The sequence below is a fragment of the Sciurus vulgaris genome (genome assembly GCF_902686455.1).
Source record: "Sciurus vulgaris genome assembly, chromosome: 14".
NCBI classification, from domain to species: domain Eukaryota; kingdom Metazoa; phylum Chordata; class Mammalia; order Rodentia; family Sciuridae; genus Sciurus; species Sciurus vulgaris.
This window is the reverse complement of record NC_136475.1, coordinates 91,062,874-91,087,370: the sequence shown is the minus strand read 5'-3', so window position 1 is coordinate 91,087,370 and position 24,497 is coordinate 91,062,874. Positions and strand designations below refer to the sequence as shown.

General features: G+C 51.3%; 1 protein-coding gene across 7 annotated transcripts in view; it reads left to right on the top strand.

Annotated features, from left to right (window-relative positions):
* The window catches only part of LPIN1 (lipin 1), a 110,158-nt gene that overhangs the window by 67,995 nt on the left and 17,666 nt on the right, over window positions 1–24,497 (top strand). For 5 of the 7 annotated variants that reach the window (XM_079111541.1, XM_079111542.1, XM_079111539.1 and 2 more), the window contains 11 exons: window positions 949–1,056; window positions 4,586–4,715; window positions 6,667–6,973; window positions 7,674–7,767; window positions 8,278–8,468; window positions 9,701–9,794; window positions 10,716–10,785; window positions 14,155–14,247; window positions 17,648–17,727; window positions 22,384–22,510; window positions 23,909–24,057. In XM_079111541.1, the coding sequence (XP_078967667.1) occupies window positions 949–1,056; window positions 4,586–4,715; window positions 6,667–6,973; window positions 7,674–7,767; window positions 8,278–8,468; window positions 9,701–9,794; window positions 10,716–10,785; window positions 14,155–14,247; window positions 17,648–17,727; window positions 22,384–22,510; window positions 23,909–24,057 (1,443 nt within the window). The remainder of the gene's footprint in view (window positions 1–948; window positions 1,057–4,585; window positions 4,716–6,666; window positions 6,974–7,673; window positions 7,768–8,277; window positions 8,469–9,700; window positions 9,795–10,715; window positions 10,786–14,154; window positions 14,248–17,647; window positions 17,728–22,383; window positions 22,511–23,908; window positions 24,058–24,497) is intronic. The other 2 variants (XM_079111540.1, XM_079111543.1) reach the window with 2 other exon arrangements.

Sequence of the window (24,497 nt, the reverse complement as noted above, 5' to 3'; positions counted from 1 at the left end):
AGGCTGGGGCTCTGATGCATGGTGACCAGCCCTGTCTGGTGGAAATACAGTGCTTAGTTACATATGTAGTTTAAATTTTTTTGGTAGCCATATTTAAAAAAATACAGAGGTGAAATTAATTTTAATGGTAGATTTCGTTTGACCCAGTATATCTGAAATATTATTTTAACAAGTAGTCAATTTAAAGATATCATTGATGAGATAGTTCACTTTCTGTGTTCCTGCTGTTTTTAAATTCTGTTGTATGTCACCTGTGCAGCACATCTCAGTTTGAACTGGCCACATTTGAAGTGCTCCAGGGCCACATGTGACCAAGTGGCTCATTGTACTAGACAGTAGAGATGCGGGACCATTCCAGAGCCTCATGTGTCCTTTCTCTGGGTCTGCGGGAATAACCTCTGTGGGAGAAAGCAGTGCACAGTATTTAGAAACCACTAGTAGGTTGAAACATCCATGCATTAGTCTTAAGAATGTAAAATAAGTGTTTTAAATACAGCCCTAAGTATGTTTCTCTGTGTCTAGTATTTTGCTTTATGAATTTAGAATAATGATCATGTTAAATCTGACAGCGACCACTGTCAAATAGAAGTACACGTTAGGCTAAGTGGATACATTTCCACACATAGAGACAGTTAGCAGCACATGCTCAAGCCTTTGGTTTATGTAGTCTGATTAAGCACTGAACTGCAGCCAGACACAAGCCATCTTTCGTGGGCGCACGGTTGAAATGGAAAGTGAAACATGTTTTTCAGCTCCTTCCTGGAAAACAGGAAAGTTCAAGTTGAATTCTTCATGATCTGGCCCAGAGCCCTCTGCTGTCAGAGCCCGAATGTTTTCATTTTCTTACAGATGTTACTGTTGAGAGTAGCTGAAGAACTTACAAGAAGTTTCACTTAACTGACCTCTGATTTTTTCTTTCTTTTAATGCGTATCATGTGGTGTGTCCAGCAGCCCGGTAGATGGCAAAAGGACTCCCCCTCATCTTGCAGCCGCGGCCGAGGGCGGCCTGTCTAGTTCCTGCCCTCCGCAGCCTTCCCTCTTCCACGCTTCGGAAAGGTAGGGCCCGGCGCTCCCACCTGGGCGCATTCTGCAGTGGGAGTGCCCACCTAACTCCTGAGTCTATTCACGTTGACCCAGTGGCGGAGGAAGATGCCTGTCAATGAGAGGGCGTGGAGCTCTTGATCTGACGCTTGCAAATCTGTTTTACTAACCAACTTACCTCTGAAGAAAATGCATGTAGATCATTTTTATTTCACTTGAAGCATTTGTAGATTATCAGATTTTTTTTAAAGTCCTAAATTTGCCTCTCTGGAAATGATGCTTAACATATCACTGCCTGATTCTGTGGAGTGCTTTGAAAACTAGAGTAATGAAATATAGATTGGGAATATGATCTTTTGTTTTATGTCTAGGGTTGTTTGACAAATAAGCCTGCAAGCTATTTTTAGGATGTCACTTTAGGATAAGTCATCATTTATTATAAATATTTAAATAGCCTATTAGGCTATCTGAATAATGGATTCAGATTTTCCACAGCATTTCTAGAGCTGAATTTAGGAGAGTTGCGTAGCAGGGATCTGAGGACCTCGTTGGCACCTTTGTTTGATGCAGCTGTCTGGGATTTCTGCTTTCAAACCCTCAGCTTTGTCCTCACTTCGACTTCCTACTTGGTGGACGGACACGGCTTACATAGGAACTGCAGCAAATGAAGCCCTGAGTGATTTCTCCAAGGAGAAACCTATTTTCTTTTTGATTAAAGAGTCAAACCTCAGGGTGCACTTTGTTGAGAAGTTGCGTGTGAAGGAGAAAGACCGTTTTAAAATGAGGTGAAGTGGATAGGTACAGCTGATCTGCCTACCCAGGACTGGCAGAAGTTCTGAAAACTGTATAGGCTCATGAATACCTTGTTTTTGCAAATCAGCCAGAGACCTTGGAGGCTTACTTTTTTGAACAACCCTTGACTTTTTAAAGTTAGTGTTTGATAAGGGGCCATTTTGGAATCAGGTTTCTGATAAATCACGCTCGACATCATCCTGTCTCCTCCCAGCTCCTCCTCAGCGGCCTCAGTTCCTCTGCTGGTTGTGGAGGGAGAGAGAGTGTGTGTGTGTGGCTTCTGTCCAGCAGGGCTGTGGTGGCCTAAGAAGGCAGCGTTGATGGTGGTGTCCTATTTGACCTGAAGGAGGCGCCTCCAGCTTATGACTTTCACAGGGGCGGGCTTCTTTCTGACCAAGTTCACATGCCTCAGCGTCTCGTTGGGCTCCCTCCACATGGTGGCTTCCACCAAAGGCCGGAGCGTGATGGCCCCGGAGCTGGGAGGGCCGCTGAGCACGGCGGTCAGCGTTTTCATTCTTCTGGAGCAGAGGTTGGCAAATGACAACCCGAGGGCCGGTCCGGTGTGCCGTGTGCTTTTGTGGAGTTCTGTGGCGCGCAGCCAGGCCCTTGGCAGAGGGGTCGGGCTGCTTTTGTGCTGCAGGGGCAGAATTGCGTAGTTGGAGCAGACCGCGTGACCCGCAGCCTGTCGCCCTGGGCCCTTGGCCGGCAGTCAGCTGAGCCCTGCTCTAGAGAGGCCCCGCCAAGACGGGCTTCATTCACTCAGCGCAGGGGTCAGACCACTGTGAGTCCCAAGGATCGAGAGCGAAATGTAAGTGGATTTCGTGTGGCATGTAGAATGGAGGAGATTTGAAACAGGAAGCTGGTTAGGGAGGACTTCCGTGAGGGCCCCACGGGAGACGGGCTCAGCGGCACAGCCTCCCCGTTCCCTTTCGGTGGTACTGAACGTGTGATTGTGGACAGATCAGTGCAGCCGGGTGCAGGACCCAGCCTTCCTCATGGACGGCCGCCTGCAGAGAGGCTCGCGTGTGTGTGTGTGTGTGTGTGTGTGTGTGTGTGATGTGGTTTCTCAGGGCCCCCCCAGTAGACAGGTGAACTGGAACGTGGGGCGGCCCCACAGCTCGTGCCACCTGGAAGACTGTGGTCGGCCAGCACCAAGGGAGGAGGGGGCCAGCCTGTGTGCACCTCGGGGGGAGGAGCACATTCAGCGTGTTGGCTCCACTAAAGGGCCTCAGCTTGGCCAAAGGGGACGTTCTGTGCCGTCATCAGCTCTCCTTCACTGACAGGAAGGTGTTCGTGCCCAGCTGGAGTCGAAATCTACTCAGGCAGATGAAGGAGACCGAGCGTATCAATGAGAGTGCTGAAGAGGCTAGACAGGGTCGTGAGAGATGTGACAGGAAATCGTGGCCTTTTTATTTCCTGCTTTATTTAAAGACTGCCGTTTCCCCTAGAGGAGGTGATGCAGGGGAATAACTCAAGAAGTAATTAAATGGTCTTTTCTTCTTGTCTGTCTGTTATGTAGTGTGCTGTGGGGATCCAGAACTTAAGGTGATTCTTTGGATCAGTTACGTTGGTGGGACAGATGTAAAACTTTGTCTAGTTGTTAGGAGTAAAAATCTAGAAAACCTGGAGGTAACAGCCTGTTGCCTGTTGCAGCCACTTAGAAACCGACCTGAGTGAAGCGGTGAGAGGTCAGTGCAGAAGAGCCTTGGCAGGTCTGGGGGAGGGGGCGCGTCCTTCCACGTGTCCCTGGAAGAGAACTTGGGAGATGTCGACTTGCATGCTTCCGTCCTGTTATGGAGTTGGTTCTAGTCAGCTTTTTTGCTGCTGAGACTAAATGACCCGACCAGCACAACTGTAGAGGAGGAGAAGTTTATTTGAAGCCTCACAGTTTCAGAGAAGGCCAGCTCCATTCCTCGGGGCCCAAGCTGAGGCCAAACATCATAGCAGAGTGTGTGGCAGAGGGAAGCAGCTCACATGAGATCAGGAAGCCGAGAGAGACTCCACTCGCCAGATACAAATATCTACGCCCCAGGGCCCACCTCCTCCAGCCACAGCCTGCCACTCAGTTACCACTCAGTTAATCCCTATCAGGGGATTTATCACAGTAGGGTTAAAACTCGTATGACCCAATCATTCCTCCTCTGAAACTTCTTGCATTGTCTCACGTGAGCTTTTAGGGGACACCTCACATCCAAATCATATCAGAGTTTATTTGTGGGAGTTGCTATGTAACACAGTTTCTCTAGTTTTCAAAACGAGTACAGATTTGTAAATATTTTCAATATAATGTCAGAGCTGGCCAGGATCCCTCTTTAACTGTCTGGGAATCGGGACACTTAATTTAGAAATTGAGTCAGGACAGACGAGCCCAGGACAGGGCGTGGAAGGATGGTGGTTTTGGTGGAAGAATGAACGGTTTCCTTTACTTTGATTTCTCTTTTTCTCATTATCCCTTTTCTTGCTACTTCTGTTTCCCCCTGTCTACCTTGCTTGCCAGCAGGCTCCTGTGGTTTGCCCTTGAGGCTGCTCACACCTGGATGCAGGATGCGTGACCCCTGGTGGCCAAGGCAGGGATTGTCACCAGGCTGTGCTCAATAGGGAATGACAGTTTGGGTGCATTTTCTGGGTTATTTGAGCCATAGACCTGGGCAAAAAGCAATGGAAAGTTTTTTTTTGTTTTGTTTTTTTTTGTTTTTTTTTTTCCTTATCTAAATTATGGGTTTGTGTGTGTGTGTGTGTGTTTTTTTTAAAGTCCTTCAGGTTCCCGACCCTCAACTCCTAAAAGTGATTCAGAGTTGGTCAGTAAGTCGACGGACAGGTCAGCACAGAAGAGTAACCTAGAAATGCTCTGGCTTTGGGGAGAGTTGCCACAAGCAGCAAAGGTAAGTCTCTTTCCCTCTATTCTGCCCCACACTGAATATTTCCATCATGGCTAAGGGACGTAACTGTAGGAGCTATTAGTACCTGAAACCATACTGAACACCAGACTTGCTTTTTTGTGCATTACCAAGATTGTAAAAAGGTCTTGCACTTGTGTATTTTAAACATACAGGATCACTCTTGGATCTTCATTTTATATCACAACTAAATGCAAGCTATAAAACAAAGGGGGAAAAAAAAACCTTATGCAGAAACCACACTGTCTAGAAGCCACAAACAAAAAGTCCCTCCCAGTGTTACTTCTGTAAGGTCAGTGGTGACAGGAGAGGTGCCACGGGGAGAGACACTTGGAGGCTGAGCCCTCTGAATCCAGGGCTGAGTGAGCTGCGAGGGCCAGGATCCACATGTTCCTGTGTCCCTCAGACAGGTGTGGGACGGGACACTGGGCTGATAGAACAGAGAGGAAAGACGTGGGCCTCACAAACCAGGAAACTCTCAGGCTTTGATCTGTCGTTGTTGATGGAGCTCTGAATCTGGGTCTTTGAACAGAGAAACAGAAGCAGCTGCGCGTGTGGGGAGGAGGCCTGGGAGGCCAGCCAACGCCCCACTCCACCACGCGCTAGCCAGTTGACCTCAGTGTTGTTTTCTGTGAAATGAGAGAAAACAGTAGGTTCGAGGAGAGACCGCGTGCAGAGTGTCTGCGTGCAGAAGCCCTCTAGATACTTGCTTGCTTTCTCCTTGTTTGTGCCACTTGCATGCTGAGCCTGATTCCCGAGCTGCACAATGCAGTGGGCTGACATCAGGTACACAGCCGTACCAGCAGACAGGTTTCTAAAAGTATGAAGTGGACACAGTCTTTTCTTTGAAGAAATCTTATCTTGTATTCCAGTGCATTATAAACATATTGAGTTCTATCATATTGCCAGCTTTTTAGAAAAACCTTGAGATCCTTGGAAGAGGTCATAGCCTCCTGCACTCCCAGTGAACGTTGTGAGAAGGAATGGAAGGGTGAGTCAGGATTGGAGACCTTCCTTGCAGCTTCCTGTGGGCAGCTTTTTGGAGGGAAGGTCTGTTAGGGCTGAAGCTGTGGATCATCCATTAGCTTCTATAGAAATGCCGGTTCTCTGCCCATGAGCTGTAGTGCTGACCCAGCCGGTGAGCTTTCCAGATTCACCTCTGTCCGTGGCTGCTGGAGGCAGAGTGTGAAAGTGTAGGCACAGACCAGTGGCATTGCTCTCGTCTGTGGTAGACACTGTGAGATCAGATGCAGAGTGAATGCCTTCTCGTCCCTTCCTACCTGAAAACAGCATTTGGGTTTTTGTTGGAATAATGTTTTTCATAGCTGGAAATCCCTAGTGTAGTAGAATCAGAAATGAGATTTTCCTTCTCATTTGAACCAGTCACCTCCAAATCTTCACTTGTTCTCTTGTGATTTAGGTGTGAGCTTTGTATTGAAATGCAGCACAAACATACACAGATGGCAAGTGGGAGCTCAGGGAATTTTTGCAGCGTGAACTGATCTAGGCGCCCTGCTCTTGGAGGGAGAGGCAGGACTGGGCCAGCCGCGTGGAGGTCCACCCTGGCCTCTCCACCCCCACAAGGATGAGCATCCTGTCTGTAGTAGCAGAGATTAGTTTTGCAAGATTCATCCTTATCATTGGGAGTGGTAATGCATTTATTCTCTTCACTGTGAAATATCCCATCACGTGTCTGCTTCTCATTTTGCTGAGGGACTCTGGGCTGCTTCCGCTCATTGTCTGTTACTGATCTCACTTCTGTTTGGCTTCCAGGCTTCTGGGCAGGTGTGGAAGTCCCTGGGTGATTCCTGAAGGTTGAGTTTCTGCTACAGATGGCTTGTTTTCCTTTGGGAACTCAGTTTTTCTCTTTTCCCATGTTTGGACCTGTTCTCAAATCTCTCTCCTCCTCTCTCTCCCTCTCTCTTTTTCGGTCTAGTCATCTTCTCCACACAAGATGAAGGAGTCCAGCCCTCTGAGCAGCAGAAAAATTTGTGATAAGACTCACTTTCAGGCCATTCACAGCGAATCTTCAGATACCTTTAGTGACCAATCACCAACCTTGGCCAGGGGGCCACTTTCAGACCAGAATAAGCCTCCCTCGGAGATGCAGTTTGTGAATGAGGAAGACCTGGAGGCCTTGGGAGCGGCAGGCCCGCCCCTGCCTGTGGCTGAAGAGCTCAAGGCTCCCGCGGCCAGTGCGGCGCCCACAGCAAGCAAGATGGACTCTCCTTCCAGGAAAAGGGGTACGAGTCCCGCGCCCCGCTCGTTCCCCAGACTCGCACTTCCTGGGCACTTGAGTCCTTCCTCCCAGGGTCCAGTTCGCATCTGCTCTGCTCTTTTGCTGAGCGTGCGGGTTGAGTGTCCCTCAGCCTGGGAATTCGGGGGCCACCGATGTCAGAGTGTTTTGGGTTTTGGAAATAGTTGCGTAGACCCCACCAACAGCATTCCTGTCTGGAAATGGGCAGTGCTCCCAGGGGTCACCGCAGTGGCAATGTTGTCGAGCCTCATCCTTGTTCTTGGGTGGCTCTGTGCGGTTTTCGAGATCTGTCTGAACCCGTCACACAGTCCTCTCTCTGCCAGGAGTAGAGAGGAAGTCTGAAGTCCTGGCACACAGCAACTGGCTGTGCCCACGTTAGGATGCTGTGCCTCGGGGTATTGAGAAGGCGGGGATCATTTAGTCACAGCGTGATCATACCCTGGCTCCAGGGTGCCCGGGTGGGCACACCTCAGGCTGAACGCAGCCCTGGGGCTCCTCAGGGCCGAGCGGTGGTGTGTGCCGGAGCCTCCGGGCAGACCTGGGCAGCAGGCCCTGCACCCCTCTGACTCGGTTCTGGGAGACATGGGGACACTTATGCACATTGCTCAGATGCTCTTCCTGGAGGCGGGGTCCGCGGGGCTCTCTCCGGAGAGCACTTTTCCAGCTGCTTCCATTTGCTCCTTCAGATAAACGAAGCAGACACCTCGGTGCTGATGGCGTCTACTTGGATGACCTCACAGACATGGATCCTGAGGTGGCAGCCCTGTATTTTCCCAAAAAGTAAACTTTCCTGCAATTCCTCGTATCATCTTCTGTGATCTGAGCATTCGTCTGTGTGGGTCCCGCTTGAGAGGATGATGCTCCCAACAGCAGGAGCCGCAGCCCCACTTTCCCTACCTGTGCAGGCCTTCTGGGGGCAGGAGGGCTGGGGCTGGGGCTGGAGGCCAGGTTTCACCGGAGGCCGGGTTGCACCGGAAGCCAGGGACCGGCTGGGTCTTGGCAGCCAGCGGCCACAACCCAAGGAAGAGCTTGCGTGGCTCTCTTCTGCCCTTCCCGGAGGTTTTCTGGTGAGGTCCCTGGGCTGCAGGGAGGGCTGTGCCTGGAGGGTGCCAGCCGGGAACAGTGCCCGCTGTTCAGCGGGTTAGGAGGAGAACGTGACAGGTGGCAGATGGGCTTTCTCTTCTGAGGCAATTCATTTACCTTTGGGCGCATTAGTGACAAACTTGTCCTGAGGGGTCACGTGGGACCCAAGAGGAGGACCCTCAGCCATTCCTGCTTTCCCTCTTCCAGCGGAGATCCTCCTGGACTTGCCAAGCACACCAGTGACAATGGAGCCCGGTCAGCCAACCAGTCCCCACAGTCCGTGGGCAGCTCGGGCGTTGACAGTGGCATGGAGAGCACCTCGGATGGCCTGAGGGACCTGCCGTCCATTGCCATCTCCCTCTGCGGGGGCCTCAGTGACCACCGGGAGATCACCAAAGGTACCGTGGCTGTGGCACCAGCACTGCCCCAGTGGCCGCGGAGGGCTGGGCAGCTGTGATGAGCCCGTGTCAGAGGCAGCTTTACCCTTGGTGGTGGTCGATGGTGGCTCTTTGCTGCTCCTGTCCCCAAGTTCCTGGCTTGCTGCTAGCTGGCCTGGGGGTTCTGTTGGTTGCACGTGGCCCGTGTCGACCTGCGCCAGCTGGTCCTTCACGGTGGACTGCGTTCTGCCGCTCTGTGGCATCTTCCTGAGACCACACATTTAACAGCCAACCCAGTGTGTTCCTGAGATCACAGTGGGGAGGCACAGTGGGGACCTGTTGGAGGCATGGGGTGGCTGGTGTCCTGCTGGCACCCCCTCCCCAGTGTGCATGCAGCTGGAGGGGGGACAGCAGGAGAGGGACAGGCGGGTTACCCTGGGTGGGCGCTCAGGAGTGTCTTATCTGTACAGAGGAGGTCACGAGCTCTGAGTAGAGACCCCGTGGTCTCAGGATTCTCAGTATGTGTTCAGGCCAGTCTGGGTAGCTGTCACGACCAAGGTCATTTTTCTCTTGGACAGAGGTGAATTTCTGCCGGGTCTTGAAGGAGTGGACATGCATTGGGGCCATGTCAGAGCCCTGGCTAAGGCCAAGGCACTGTCCAGCTGAACTGGGAAGTCGGGTGGAAGCCAGGGCTTTGGGCTGCAGCCCCTCACGGGGCGTCCTTCCGGTCCTGCTGCCTTCTGCCTGCTCTGGGCAGTGGTGCTGCCTCCTCCCTGAGGCTGGGCACGGTCAGCACTGCCTCACACTGTCAGCTGCTCCTCCCACAGGCGACAGCAGTCAACACCACAGCTGCTCATATTGGGCACTCTGCTTTCCTGCTTTCCCCTGTGACCTTGTCCGTCCTCATGACCCCCTAGGAAGTTGTCCTCATTCCCAAGCTACAAAGGAGGGGGCTAGGCCTGGGGGAGTCAGTCGCCCCAGTCACCCATAGGGTGACTAAGTTGAGGAAGCCTGGCCTCCCAACCTCATGGCCTTCCGTCTGTGCGACACCCTCCCTGTGCTGTGCAGGCTCGGGCCCCACTTCCTTCACGTCTGCAGAGACTCTGCCCCAGACCAGCACAAGTGCCTTTTGCAGATACGTTGCAGAGGCTCGCGCGCACAGTTGGGACACATATGCTCTTAAGAAATACTTGTGAGTGAGCGTGGGCCAAACTTACTTTGTGTTTCTTTTATTCCTTCCAATGCCATCATAGATGCGTTTTTGGAGCAAGCCGTGACCTATCAGCAGTTTGTGGATAACCCTGCTATCATCGATGACCCCAATCTTGTGGTGAAGATCGGGAACAAGTGAGTACCTGTTGCAGGTTGTCCTGGCAGCAGTGTGACACAGGGTCCCTTGTGTCCTCCAGTCCAGACACCTGCCTGTTAAGCTTTAAAGTGATGATGCACAGGCTTGGTTCAGCGTTGGCAGAAGTGAGTTCCGGCATAGCTTATGGGTCGAGGCGATGATCGGCCTTGTGGGTTGTCCCATCCATCTGCACTGGACTTTAGACTGGTGCGTGAAGCTGTGGGGCCGAGTCTGCAGCCTGGACCCTGTACAGTACACAGAGTAGCAGAGTAGCCTGCTCTTCAGAAATGCCTTATGCAAGGTCTCGGGAGGGCAGGTGTTTCCGTGGACTTCCCTGAGCAGAAGTCGTGGACGTGTGGTTTATTCACTTAGACTGCCTGGCTTCCCCCTCCTTGCAGTGGGGCAGGAATGCCACCAGCATCTGGTGGCTGGTGCAGTCTCTGTTGGAACTTACTGGTGTCACTTAACACCAGGTCTGGCTGTTTATCCTGCTGCCATGGTTGCAACTGGGCTCCTTGCTGGCCACTGGGGCGGGACAGAGAAGGGGATCCCCAGTGTGACTGGGGTCTGTGGAGAGGGCAGAAAGGGAGCAACAGTATTGGGCTCTTTGAGGACATCACTGGCATTCCTGAACTTTCTATGGCACTTGGCATGATATTAGGCTATTTGTCTAGCTGGGTGTAGTGGTACATGCCTATAATCCCAGCGACTTGGGAGGCTGAGGCAGGAGGATAGCAAGTTCAAGGCCAGCCTTAGCAACCTAGTGAGGTCTCAAAATAAAAAATAAGAAGGATGTAGCTCAGTGGTAAAGTGTGCTTGGATTCAGTCCCCAGTACCAAAAAAAAAAAAAAGAAAGAAAAGAAAGAAAGGCTTTAGGTTTGAGCCTTGGTTTACTGACGTCCGTCTCGTTGTTTTGTTAGATATTATAATTGGACGACAGCAGCACCTCTACTCCTGGCAATGCAGGCCTTCCAGAAACCTTTGCCAAAGGTGAGCTGTAACCCGACAAAGAAAGGGGCACTAAATGATTACTGTATGGGTTGGGGGTGGGGGGTTGAAATGGAACATGTGCTTTTAGAACCTCCAAGCTGGTTTTGTTGTGCTCTCTTAAAGTCTGGGAGCATGCCAGGTCTCCCTTTTGCACCCTGAATGTCCTCCCTGTCCTTACCAGGCAAACCTCCCAGCTGTGTGGAAGTGCAGATGAGGATGACGGAGGGGTGGGGTGGAGGAGAGGCCGCCAGCAGGCAAAGCCACTTGCCATGGGGCGAGGGGCGGGAGCAGGCGGGGCGAGTGCAGGGCAGCAGCATACCAGACCCAGGTCTCAGGGCTGAGCCCGACAGGGCCTGGCAGCTTGCAGCCTGCATGTGAGAGTAGGTGAGTTGCTTCAGGAAAGGGTCGAGGTAGGAAGGCAGACCCCTGCCCTGAGCCCAGAACCTGTCCAGCCTGCCCTGAGAAGCCCAGTGGACATTTGGCCTGGAATTGTGAACTTTTTCCGCATTGTGTCTGCCTACTGGATTGTACTTTCATTTTGCTGTAAGACCCCATCTTAGATTCAGTTGTATCCTTGGTGTACTTAGCAAGTGCTGGTGGGGCCAAGGTGTTGTAGTCTAAAAGTTCTAATTGAGGTCCTGGAGGTCGGATCCTACTGCTGAGTCTGTGCTGCTCCTCCAACGTGCGTGCATGTGTATGCCCACGTGTGTGCCTCTCTGTGTGCACATATGCCTGCATGCATGCACATGTGTGTACTTGTACATGTGTGATGTGCATGTGTGTATGCATGTATGTGCGTGCTTATATGTGTATACTTGCACATGTGTGCTTGCATATGTGTCCACATGCATGTATACATGTGCATGTATGTATGCTTATACATACAAGCATGCATGTGCGTGCTTATACATGCATGCATGTGCATGTATGGGTGTGTGTGTTCGGCAGTGTGCATGTATGCGTGTGCATATGTGCATTCATATGTGCACACACTTGCATGCATGTACATATGCACACTTGTATGTGTGCTTATACATGCATGTATGTGCATGTGTGGAGTGTGTGCATGGTGGTGTGTGCATCTGTGAGCATTTGTGTATGCATATGTGCATGTGCATGTGTGTACATATGCACACTTTCATGTGTGTGCATGTGCATGTGTATGCATGTGTGTGGTGGTGTGTGTGTATTCTGTGTGTATATGTTTGTGGACTCTGAGGCATGGTCTACAGAGCGGTTTTTATGTTGTCCTTGCTAGATTCCTCAAGGTATCCATGGCCTGGGGTAAATTTTTATGTTAAATTTTTCAGGTTTCACAAATGCTTAAGAAAAAGATGAATGCAATAAAAATATAGTTAATTTAGTTTACAGGAAAATAAATACACATGGCTTTAAAACTTAAATTAGTCCTTGTGATATGAATACCAAACAGGTTTAGGCAGTAATTTTTGGACTGTTTGTGGTGGGTGTTTCTCAAATACAGAATTATTTTTATATGTAGAGTTTGTGTCATCTTTTATGGCTGCTGGGATTTGGATCAATTGGAATGGTTTACCTTCCCCATTTTCAAAACTAGTGACAATATGGTCCTGTGTTTTCTTCTAGTACTTCCCTTTATTTTAAATCTTTGCCCCGGGAATGAGGGAGGTTTTAGGAACCAAACCATTTTTCCCCTGGTGGTTATTACTGGCTCAGGATACTTTTCATTGTAGAAAACACAGTGGCTAAAAGTGGCTTAAATCATATGGTTTATTATGATAATTATTCTTATCATAATAAGAGTCTTCGAGGGTCTGGCTTGGGGCTTGGTTTCTTCTCTGTGCCCCCGGCTTTTTCTTGGCCATCAGGACATAACTGCTGGCCACTCTCCTTACATGCTGCGCAGAGGGGGCGGCTGCCTCCAGTTTCACTGGCCGAGGCTCCAGCACCTCCAGGGCCATTGCCGCAGGTGATGGAGTGACGGGAAAGGCGCAGAGCCGTCAGGGTTCGTCCTGGGCACTCGCCCGGTGGGGCCTGGAGTGGCACGCGCACTGTCTCAGCCTCCCGGACACGTCGCACCCTGGTTCTTGAGCAGAGTTTCGGGTCTGTTGCAGCTCACAGGGTCTGACAAGGTGGCCAAATTTCCCGATATTGGTTATTAAATAACCTCCCCCTCTGATTGGTGATCACAACTCCATTCCATCCACTTTCTCTGTGCATTTAGATTCGTTGCTAAATCTAAATTTCAGGTTTCCTGTTTCCAGGATATATTTGCTTACGGACCAACATGCATTTTTAAATTACTGTAGCTTTCAAATACCTTTAATAGCCTGAAGGGCTTATGCCTCATTTGAGTACTTCCTGGATGTTTTTGTTTGTTTTTCAAATGAACCTTAGAATCAGGGTGTCTACCTCTGAAACATCTTTTTCCTTTTTTTTTTTTTAACTGGAGGTTTGTTATATTTCCGGGTGAGTTTGCGGGGACAGGGCGATTGATGTAATATTCATGAACAACATACGCATGACTTACGTCTTAGTGTATCAGGGCTTCTTTTGGGTCTGATGAGGATCTTTAGACAGTGAAAAGGAGCAGACTTCAGGCCAAACCTGTGGATTATTCCCTGTCTACTTGGCTGCTTCCTGCTGGGCTGAAGGGCCTAAAATCATCTTTTCATGTTCCTGGCTGAGGTCTCAGCTACTTGAAAGTTCTGTAAACTGAGGAAATGAAAGGAGAGGACATTTACCTGGGTCCTGGAATTAGCCTCAAGGTAGCTACAGTCTTTGGAAATACTTAGAAGATTATTAATTCATATTTAATCTTCCCCATCAAACTTCCATATATTCAGGGTGTCAATGTGAATTTTCTCTGTAATACTTGTGATTTTAAATCATATGCATCTAAGTTCAGTTTGTCAAAATTTGGAAACTGACATTTACTAAAATGTTGTGGGAATTTTTCCTTTTGTTTTTAAAACCATTGTATCCTGTCCACATTAATCATTTCATGTTTTATTTTATAATCATATCATATTGATGGTAACAGTATCTTAATCAGTTAGTCACTTTAGTTTGAGAACTTCCGGTCTTACTAATCACTAATGATTTTTTAATGCTTTCTTTTCTGTTGTTGTCGTGTTGTATTTTATTTGTTGTTTGTTTTTTCTTTAACATCCTCTTAAGTCTTCATGCTTAAGTTACCTTCATGTAATTTTGGACGCCATTAGGTTTTGCTTCTCCAAAATTTTCAATCCACAAATAGTATGTTGTTTTCCTCTGACTTTTTTTTTTTTTAACCTTTCTTTAATTTGCATGTATGTTTCTTTTGGTTTGAATGTGCTAAGTCGATCTTTTTTTGGTTCCATTATTTATGTCACCATCCATTTAAAACAGGCCACTGTGGAATCTATCATGAGGGATAAGATGCCCAAAAAGGGAGGAAGATGGTGGTTTTCTTGGAGGGGAAGAAACACCACGATCAAAGAGGTAAGCACAGAAAGCAAAACAGCCTCCGCAGGTTTTGGTTTTGTGTGGCGAAGCTTGTCTCCATGTGCTTACGTCAGATTCACAAGCATAAGCTGCAGCTCTGAGTTTCCCAAGCTGCCTCTGCCGCAGGGCGAGGGGAAGGTGAGCAGAGGGTGAGGAGCGAGCCGGCGGGTTCCTCTGCCTCCGCCACCTGGTAGTTGGGAGCCTGGGTGCGGTCGCTCCCTGCTGTGGACGTGGGCACCTCTGCCGTCATCCCTGCCTCTCCTCAGGGAGACCGTCACCTTGCTGATTTCATCTGGCATGCTCTTCTCTTTCACGGTGTGGGACTGAGCCCTGAGTCTTGCCCATGCTTGGCCAGAGCTTGGCCGCGGAGCCGCATCCCCAGCCCCCACGTTGCACCTGATGTTGCGATTCTGAGCGCCTCCCGCTGGCGGTGTCCAGCCCTGTCTCCCATGGGAGTCTTCCGCTGAGCTCCAGGCTTCTCACCCAGCGGCTGTCTTACTGTCCACTCCGCTAGGTCCTGTGGATGCCCCAGTTTAAAGATCCAGAGTGGAGCTTTGCCTCCCCTCTGCCCGATCCATCTGTGGTCTTCCTCTAGCAGTGAGCAGTCAGCATCTCCTTCCAGTTGTTCAGGTCTGGCTGGTCATCTTGGAATCTGCTCTTTCACAGAAACCTTGTGTCCAGTCTGTAGAAAGGGTTTCAACATGATCATTTAATTAGAAGACATTGATGGTGGCCTGCTGTTGTGTGCTCGGAACAGCGGCCTGATTCCCGTTTGCCTGTCCCCCAAGAGGTGCGTCTGAGAGATGCAGCTTTGGTTTCTGTCCACATCTGCAGTTCTTTGGGTCCAGCCCTCAGCTGCTTTGTGGGCACTTTGCACTGGCTCTGGTGGGCGACCTGCTGACCTCCCCTCTCCAGCTGCTCCTCCCTCTCCAGCTGCTCCTCCCCTGGCCACCCTCTCTGAGGGTCCTCAGGAGTTGTCCTCAGGCCCCTTCTGCTTCTAGCCCTTGCCTTCCCTGGCCCTGCACCCTGCCCGTGTGGAGGACCCTTTTCATCTCCCACCAGGCATGCCCTGTCCCCTCCCCTGCTGATGAATGGCCAGCCAGCAGACAGCCCCAGTGGGGAGCTTCAAGGCATTTAAACTCATTATTTCCCCAAAATGGACCTTCTGGTACGCTAGAGAGCTCTTCCTTCCTCGGAGCCACAGATAGAAAGTGGCGTCACTGTTGGTTCTCAGGCTGGGTGCCTCCTTCCTCTGGCCCCGCTCCTGTCCCCTCGGCTTACCATGGCAGGTGCCTCTCATGTTTGTCCGTTCTTCTCCAGCTCCACCCCATAGTCTGGGCTACTGTCATCTCTCCCAGCGCTGTTCTCGAATGACCTGTGTAGTTGTTCTCGCCCTCACTTCTTGGTTCTCTGTACTGTAGCTGGATTGTTCTAGTTAGGGTACTGGTCCAGTTGACGTTGCTCCCTGCTTAAAGACTTCGGTTTCCAGACCCATATACTTATCCTCTCTGTCTCTGTCATTAGCCTTATCTTTACCCTTCTCCTCTCGCCTTCTGTGCTTCAATTTTATTGCTAAAAGTAGTCTACCCCAGGGCCTTTGAACATGTTATTTTCTCTGCCCAGTGTTCTTAGGACCCTTCTCACTCCTTCTCTTACTCAGCCAACCTCTGAAATCCCCCTACACAGATTAATTTGGTCTACTGTTCTCGTAGTCTTGCCTATGAGATTTTCCTTCATAAATTGCACTAGAGTTTATGATTATAAATTTGTTAGTCTGATTGTTGAATAGCATGTCTTTTTCCTGGTAGACCCTAAGCTCCATGAAGGCAGAGGCCATGTATAGCTTTGGCTCCGGGGGTATTCCTGGCATCCACACTGGCCTGAGGGTTTGGCCCCTATTTGTCGAGGGAATGGTGGTCACCATTGGAATGAGCATGTAATGATCAACCCCATCAAACTTAATTACCATTAAAGGCAGAAGTTCTGCTGAAGAATTGTATCCTGATCTAAGTGCGCTTTGACATTTTCTGTTAGCACATCTGAGTTTTAGTGTGGGTCCCTTTACTTCTAAGGGCTACAAACAAGGTAGAGCAAACACGTGCTTTCCTGTGGGGAACTGGAAGCAAGAAGGGCTTTCTAGTTTTCTTACCAGAGGGCAGAATGCTCTGTTGTATTTATTTATTTGTTTTCATTGTGCTGGGAGTCTAACCAGGGCTTCATGCAAGTCAAGCAAATACTTTTTTGAACTACATGGGCAGAGTATTTTAGAATTTAAGAGAGAAGTCTATTTCAAAGACCTCTTAACTTTGTCCATTCCTACTGGTTTTAATTGAGGGATGTCACTATGAAGTAAGGGGCATTTATTGAATTAAGCCTTTCTTAAAAAGTAGAAATACACTTATTTCAGACAGGTATATGTTTCTAAACTTACTTAATAAAAACTGTTAGTTGTGGTGGCCAAATTTCTTCAATAAACAAACAAAAGAAAAATAACCAGGTGTGTCATATCAGTTTTTGTGTATTCATGAAAGATTAAAGAGTATTTGAAGTGAGCGTGTATGCGTCGTATGTTGGAACAGGTACTGTGTGGTGGTGTTTGTGTTGTTCATTTTCTTTATTAAAGTGCTGCAGTGGAAGTGTTAACCTGTCGCCTAGTCAGAGGATCAAGATAAGGAGGTGTCACTGTATCCCCCTTGCATGTTTCCCTGGCCCCTTCTGACGTGGCGGGAGGTCTCTGGGGCTGGTGTCTGCGCACCACCAGGTTTCGGCTGGGTATAAGCATCTCCTTCCATCTTTGCTACAGTGCTGGGGATCAGTCACCTCACCCGTTCACAGATGGGAAACGAAGCTCTGGGTGGGTAGATGACTTGCCCCAGGATAATAGTGAGAGAAGCCAACAGCCTGGGGCCGGGCATTCTCTTAGAGATCCACGGCTCTCCCCAGTACACCAAGGAACATTTCCTACTGAGGCTGCAGTACCGAAAGAGAGAAAGATGCCTCAACATTTTCCCCAAGCAAAATATGGTGTGAAAATGTTTTCAAGCATTTCTATTGGCAATTTTAAGAAAATATTTTGAAAACCCACAGGAATCCAAGCAGCCCTTGATAAAAGCATTTGCATGCGCTGCGGTGATGATGGAGTTTGGTTTCGTGCCATGAACACTTATGGATAACACTCATTTCTGTCAAAGATATTCCTCAGCTTAATCATGTATTTCTAAGCGAAGGAGTAACCGGGACCTGCCCAAACAAACACGCCCAGAGCCTCACGGGCCACCCCTGCGCTCTGTGCCGCTGGGAGGGCCCCTGGCCTGGTCCTGAGGAGGCCGTGGCAGGGCGTGAGCTTCGGGGCAAGACTCCTTCTTGGCGTCCTTGACCTCCTTCTCTTCTTCTCCAGGAGAGCAAGCCCGAGCAGTGCTTGGCGGGAAAGGGCCGCAGCACTGGAGAGCAGCCGTCGCAGCTCAGCGTGACCACCAGGTACGGCGGAGTCCTCAGGGTGCCACTTCTTCCCAGGCCCAGGCCAGGCAGGCGCCCCCTGAACGCCGACAGGCCTCACAGCGGCTCAAGTCTCGCCCCTGGGTTTCGGCTGTGGCCTGTGGTGTCCTCGGTGACAATGACCGAGGTTGGTGTCCCGTCCATGAGGTGGAGCAGGGCTCCTGCTGACTGCTGTGTGTGAGGTCCCTGTAGCCTGAGAGGAGGTGCCAACCAGCGCATCGCTCACGGCCCTGGCAGGTGGTGTCCCCCACGTCCCCGTGGCAATGTGGCGGTGATGACGGCCACGATGGCATTCACGGCGATGGGAAAGTAAGATCCCTTTTGAAGGAAGTTGCCTTTCTGCAAAGTCCCACTGTGTGCCGGACCTCCATTGATACGGATGCCTGTGAACTTGACTTAGGAGAAATTAGTGCTACCCGTCGATGTTAGTGTTCGTGGTCGTTTGTCTTCAGGCTGAGCTCTGTGTGGGACTGAGGCAGTCCACTGGCTGTGGTGGCCCGTCAACATGCTGGACTGAGGGGTCCATGCCGGTGGCATCTGTATCCATTACTTCACCTCCGCAGCCTTCCATGTGTGAGAAGCCCAGGATGCTGCTTGTTCATGGGTAGAAGGTGCCGGCAGGTGTCGCGCCTAGCGCCCGCCGTGCTGCTGGCCCGTGGTGAATACTGCTGGTGAATGGGATTTCCCCTGCCTGTGGGCTGGTTTCTGGGAGAAGCAGGCTTGGATTTCTGAATTTTGACTTCTGGCCACAGCTCTTTGTCTCAAACTGTTCTCTTTCTGGAATTCTTTGTTGGAAGTGGGAAGCCACATCGGTGACAGGGAGGTAATGTGCTAATCCCTGTTCTCTATGGAGGAGGCTGGGGAGGGTGCTCAGGACCAGGGACAGCTATTTCTGGATTTGACTGTCCAGGGACTGGACTCATTTGGCTGGGACATTCTTGAAGGGAAACTTGCAGTTTGTGTTGGTTTCCACATGGACCCTGCTACCCTGTGCCCTCCTGTGACCCAGCCAGGCCCTAGTGGAAAGCTTGGGGACGCTGGGGCTGCTGTTTGTCCCCCTGACCCTCTGGCTCTGGCTCTTTCCCTGGAGACAGGCTCTTAAGCACACTGGAAGTATTTGGATACTTTCCCAGGAACCTTGAGTTTGGCTGAGTGAACTTGGAAGGCAGGTGTATTCAGGACAGAACCCAGCAGTGCATGACTGTCCTTAGAAGGGACATGTCCAGCAGCCAGGGAGAGGCCAGCCGATCTTCAGCAAGTGGCGTTCATTCCTCTTAGTGGCAGATTCTGGCAGAAACAGCAGACTTTGGAGTCGGGTCCATCTGTTGGGAATCCTGGTCCTGCCACCTAGTGGCCTCGGGCACAGTAATTCACATATCTGGGCAAAGGCGCCCGTGGGGGTTGGAGTCCAGCTGGGCTGGAGGAGGAAGCGCAGGAGGTGGTGGCCCCCAAAGAGGGGACACAAGCAAAGACACTCAGCTGCTAGGCTTGAGCCAGAGGGTCCGCTGCGCTAGCAATGCCGTTTCCTGGAATTCTCACACGTCTGCTGTCCCTGTAACGATTTCTAAAGAGCAGCTGCCAGAGGTGGCGCAGAGCAGGACGAGGGGCGGGGCGTGGTCAGCCTCTGTGTGGTCTTTGCCACATCAGTCCACCTCTCAGCATCTCCATTGTGGGGGGCGGGTAGAGCGACCCCGATCCCTGCCTTCTCCCTCCCGGGCTTCCATTCGGGGCTCAGGAGCCCAGCACCTGCCTTCTTCCCGCCTCACTTAGTGTTCACGAAGGCTTCGTGACAAGGTAACCCAGGACGCTCAGGCCCCTGGGCCAGGCGTGGTCGCCTGGGGGTGTGCGCCACAGTGTCTGCTCTCCTGTGGGCCAGACCCACCCTGAGGTGCACCAGCTTTCCACCTGGGGAGACGGGCCCAGGCTCAGGGAGGTCAGTTAGAAGGGACCGACGGGGACAACCACTGACAGGCCCCGGCTGTCGTCCCCACGGTGGTCGTTGCCCTTTCTGGCCGTGGTTGGACACCCTAGGAGGACGCTGGGCAGGCAGGGGCGGGTCGGCAGGACACTCTGGTACTCTTCCCAGGTTGGAGGTCCGTGTCCTTCCTGGACTGAGACGGACCTCCTCACTGCCACGCTGGTCTGTTGACAGGAGACGCTGTTCCCTTTGCGGAGCTGCAGTTGGACCTTTCACGGTTCTGAATCAGTCAAATGTTCCTTTGTCAAACCTGAAAAGTGAGGAATTAACTCTTGTGCGATGGAATTGAGATTTCATGGAATGTAAGGCTCCGAAGTCCTCTTGAGAAATATGAGCCTTTTCCTTTATGCTGGCGTCTTAGACTTTTAGTCTCCCTGTTGGAGTCGTGCAGATAATTTTAAAAAAAAAAGGCGTTGAAATGTTTTCCTAATTGACAGACTTGATTGACAGAACAGTCCCCAAAGTCCCATAATTGAGCAAACAGCTTGTCACCACACAAATAATTAAAGCACCATTTGAGGAATGTGCACTGTGAGGAGTGACGTGGCGGCTGCTCACAGCCACCCCGGGCAATGGGAGCCCTCGCATTGTCCTGCTGCTGCTCGCAGGCCCCCTAGGAGCGAGCGGCATTTAATGAGGCATTGCGGAGGGGCGCGGGGGCTCTGAATGGGAGGCTTTTTGTTCCTGGTGGGGCGGCGAGGGGTGGCGAGGGCCGGAAGCGACAGCCGTAAACCGCCGTCTCCGCAGCCCCGGCTCGCCGTGCCGGCAGCCAGCTGCACAGTCCCGTGGAGGTTGTGGCCTGTGCTTTCCTCTCCATGTTCCTTCCAGCGTGGTGTGCTGCGTGGCCGCCGCTTCTTTCAGGCAGCAGATGGAGACCGCAGCTACTCCGCCCTGCCGCTCTTCTCCAGCACAGGCACACGCCAATCTGTTTTCACCAGGCGCTTCATTCACATTTGGATCTCATTTCAGTCCACACTGTTTGGTTGGAACATACAGGTTTTCAGAGAGGGCCCATAGCCGTGTCCTCCTCCGGCTGAGGAGGGCGTCTCTTAGGCCTGGCTGGCTCCAGGACTGAGTCCACCCCACTGGAAAACCTCCAGGTTATTGACTGAGCAGAGCCAGTTTGTCCCCCAGATCTGGGGAAGTTAGAAGGGAAGGGACTTTGAAGGGCGTCATTTTACAGATGAACTGACCGAGGCCTGGAGAGGAATCCTCCCCGTGAGGCCTCTCCTGGGGCTGAAGTCTCAGTCTGATTCTTTCCAGGCGGTTCCCTGCCTGTGCCCTACGGTTTCTGGTAGGCTGGAGGCGGTGTGCTCTCTGCATCTCAAGGTTAGGGGAAGAAAGGCTGGAAGCAAAGACATGGTCTGTCCAGGGTGCTAAGCCTCAGACGCGGGGACTCCGGGCCTGGGTCCCTCTGGTTCTAAGCACTGTGCCATTTCCCCTTACCACCCACATGGGCCCAGCCCTGCCGTGGACCAGGCAGGATGCTGGCCTGCGTCCTCTGTGTCCCAGGCTGCTACGCTGGGCTGGACACAGACCGGGAGCACAGGGGCCCGGTTGTTTGCTGCATCATCAATGCCGGTGATGTGGACAGGTGTGGTGGAGGGTCAGCCCATGGCCAGAAGCCCACAGACCTCTCCTGAGCCCATGCCTGGGGAGGGGCAACTCACTCGGGACTGCAGAGCCAGGTCTGCCCACTGCGAGGGCACTCCTGGTGGCAGGTGGCATTGGGTCTCCAGTACTGCCTCTTGAATGAATATGCAGGGTGAGGACGGAGGCGGCAGGCCGAGGGACATCAGCACGGGGCAGTCAGCGCCCCCTGGTGGAGCCTGGGTGGAGCTCTGTATGTGGAGTCCTGTGTGGGTGGGCGGGGTGGGCGGGGCCTGCTCTGGGGGTGCTCAGCCTGTACCTCTCGGTACTTCATGTGGCGTCAAGATGTTTTTAAAAATCGCGGTCCTGGGAGGCAGAGCTGATGTCATTGGGTTGGAGATGATGTCATAGCAGGATTTTAATCTAGGGAACAGCAAATTGCTGATCTACTTTCTACGAACTGATCCCCTCCCTGCTCCTCCGACCCCCTCCTCCACCTCAATAGGAGGGTGTGGAAGAGTTGGGGTATTGGCTGTGGATTCTGGCAGCTGGTGTGGTGGCCTAATGGGGTCCTGCTGGGGTACAACTGGACCATCTTCCCTGTTACACTGGCACCTGTTTGGAGGTCCCCAAGTGCCCTGTGTGGAATCATGTTTGAAGAGGCAGATATAGGGAACAGATGAGTTTGAACTTGTAGCAGTTTGGACTCTTAGTTTGGCCTGTCCCTCAGACAGGTAGAGAAGAGGGGCAGAAGAGTGTTGGTGTCCTCTAGGTCAGGAGGGACGGGACGCTACTGATCAGGAGTGGAAATGCAGTGGTGATAACAGTGGTGATAGCTAGAAGGTAGCAGGTTGAACGAGGAGAGGCGTCCCCACAAGAATGAGGAGGAGCTGTGTGAATGGGGTGCAGCGAGGGTTCATTGATAACTCTAATGCCACGTGGTAAATGACCACCCAGGAGACAGTTCTCAGGAGAGACCCAGTTGACTGAGTCACTGACTCAGGGCTAATGCATTTTTAATGGCTGCCCAGATGCATTTTCTAATTGGTGATTACATCACTGTGTTCCAGAATAAAGCATGAATCATCCTCCAGTGATGAAGAGCACGCGGCTGCCAAGCCTTCCAATGCGGGCCACCTCCCTCTTTTGTCTAACGTCAGCTACAAAAAGACTCTCCGGCTCACGTCGGAGCAGCTGGTGAGTCTTGTGGACCTAGTGTGGCCCTGTCTCGAGGTCCTCACGGGCCGTGGCAGAGCGGACTCTGGGGTGTGAAGGCCGGATGCGCCTCCCACTTTCAGGTTCCTGCTTCTACTTCCTGGCACCCTTCCTGTCCCAGTGCCCCTGCTGCCCTCTGGCAGTCTCCCAGCCCTCGTTTGGATACCGCATGTTTCCACCCAGACTCCAGCACCTGTTGAGGCAGCCCCCTTGGGACTTGCCCCAAGTGCCCTTCCTTCTGACCCAGCAGAAGGCATCCCGATTGAGCTCACTTATCCCAAGTCATCAATGGCCGGTAGACTTCTAAAAATCTCTCAGGCGTGCTTAGGAGAGATGATTGTTAACTTAAATGTATCTCTTAAATTGGTGGAAATCAAGGAGGGATGATGGGATTAGGAGGACATCAGGTAGCAAGGGCATCATCTGGTTGTGGTGTCGTGAAAAAGTGTGTGTGTGTGTGTGTGTGTGTGTGTGTGTGTGCGCGTGTGTGTAGACCAGCTTTAGTCAGGCCCCTTCTCTCCTTCGATCCTATTTCAAACCATGACCAGTCAGTGAGCAAATATCCCTGCTAATTTGTAAATAAAGTCTATTGCATTTGACTTAGTTGTGAACAGTCTTAGTTGTGGTATTTAATTGGAAAAGATAACAGACAGACACGGTTACCCACTTTAGCCATGGGTGGGGTCCTGTGGCCTGTGAGTCATTGTGTGACATAGGCCCCTGCCAGCATCCCAGGGACACCTGAAGTCAGCCCTGTGGGTCTGTGCAGCCAGCTAGCATGCACCAGAGCATCCTAGTAAAGAGACTCAGAACACCCAAAAGGTAATTTTGCTTTCCGAATTCATTATGATTTCTTTAGCTCTACACTATATTCTTTTGGCGGATAATGACTGATAACTGAGCCTTCTTTTCCACTTTGTGTCAGTATAATAACGATTAAAAACATGTTTTTAATTGCATTAAAACATGGTTATTTAGGGAAACATATTTCATACTCGGGTTAGACTTGAGTCTCTGCAATCCAACCTTCACATTTCTCTCCTGAAGCTGCAATTTATTCTGCCAGGCCTGGTGGCGGGTGGCTTAGCCCTGCCTCGCCATTCTCTTCCAGAAATACGGGGTGGAGTCAGCATTACCCTTGGAAGCAGGATGCTTTGCAGCTAGTGGGGGAAGCTGCCCTGGGAGTGGCCCGGGAGAGCTGAGGTTTAGGTGCCTGTCCAGTCCCAGAAAGACCAAGAGCAAGAGGCAGCGGGAGAGGACTGCATGGTGGCCAGGGCCGCGATTGCTTTTCAGCGCTTGGGCTTCCTTCTCCCGGACAGAGGTCCATGTCCCTCACCCTGGGCCTTCTCTCAATCAGACAAAATTATTTGTATTTTTCAGAAAAGCTTGAAGTTGAAAAATGGCCCCAATGACGTGGTTTTCAGTGTCACCACGCAGTATCAAGGCACCTGCCGCTGTGAAGGCACCATCTATCTGTGGGACTGGGATGATAAAGTCGTCATTTCTGATATTGACGGCACCATCACGAGGTAGGACGGCTTCAGGGTGGGAGCCTGGGTCTTACGATGGACTTTGTGCTGCTCCTCGGGCAGTGTGCTGGGACTCAGAGTTCACTCCTTGGCCTCAGCAGCGTCCGTAGGGCCTGGGGATTGTTCCCATGGAGTGTTGTCTTATGACTTGGTTGCTGACCTGGATGCTTCTGGAGAAGGCCTGTGTGGGATGCTCAGTGCCTCTTCACTTGGATTCAGCAAACCCAGCTCTTGGCCTGTGATCAGACTGAAGGGGCCCTCCTGTGGCTGCCACACCCCTCCCTGCCCAGGCTCACTCGATTGTTTGGGTCTTGGGCTTTGTATCCACAATGTCTTGGGTCTTGTTCATATTTTTAATGAGGTACGGATGTTACGTTGAATTTGAATAGGTTTTTTTTTTTTTTTTTTAATTCCCTTGCACTTACCTTGTTATTTGTCTC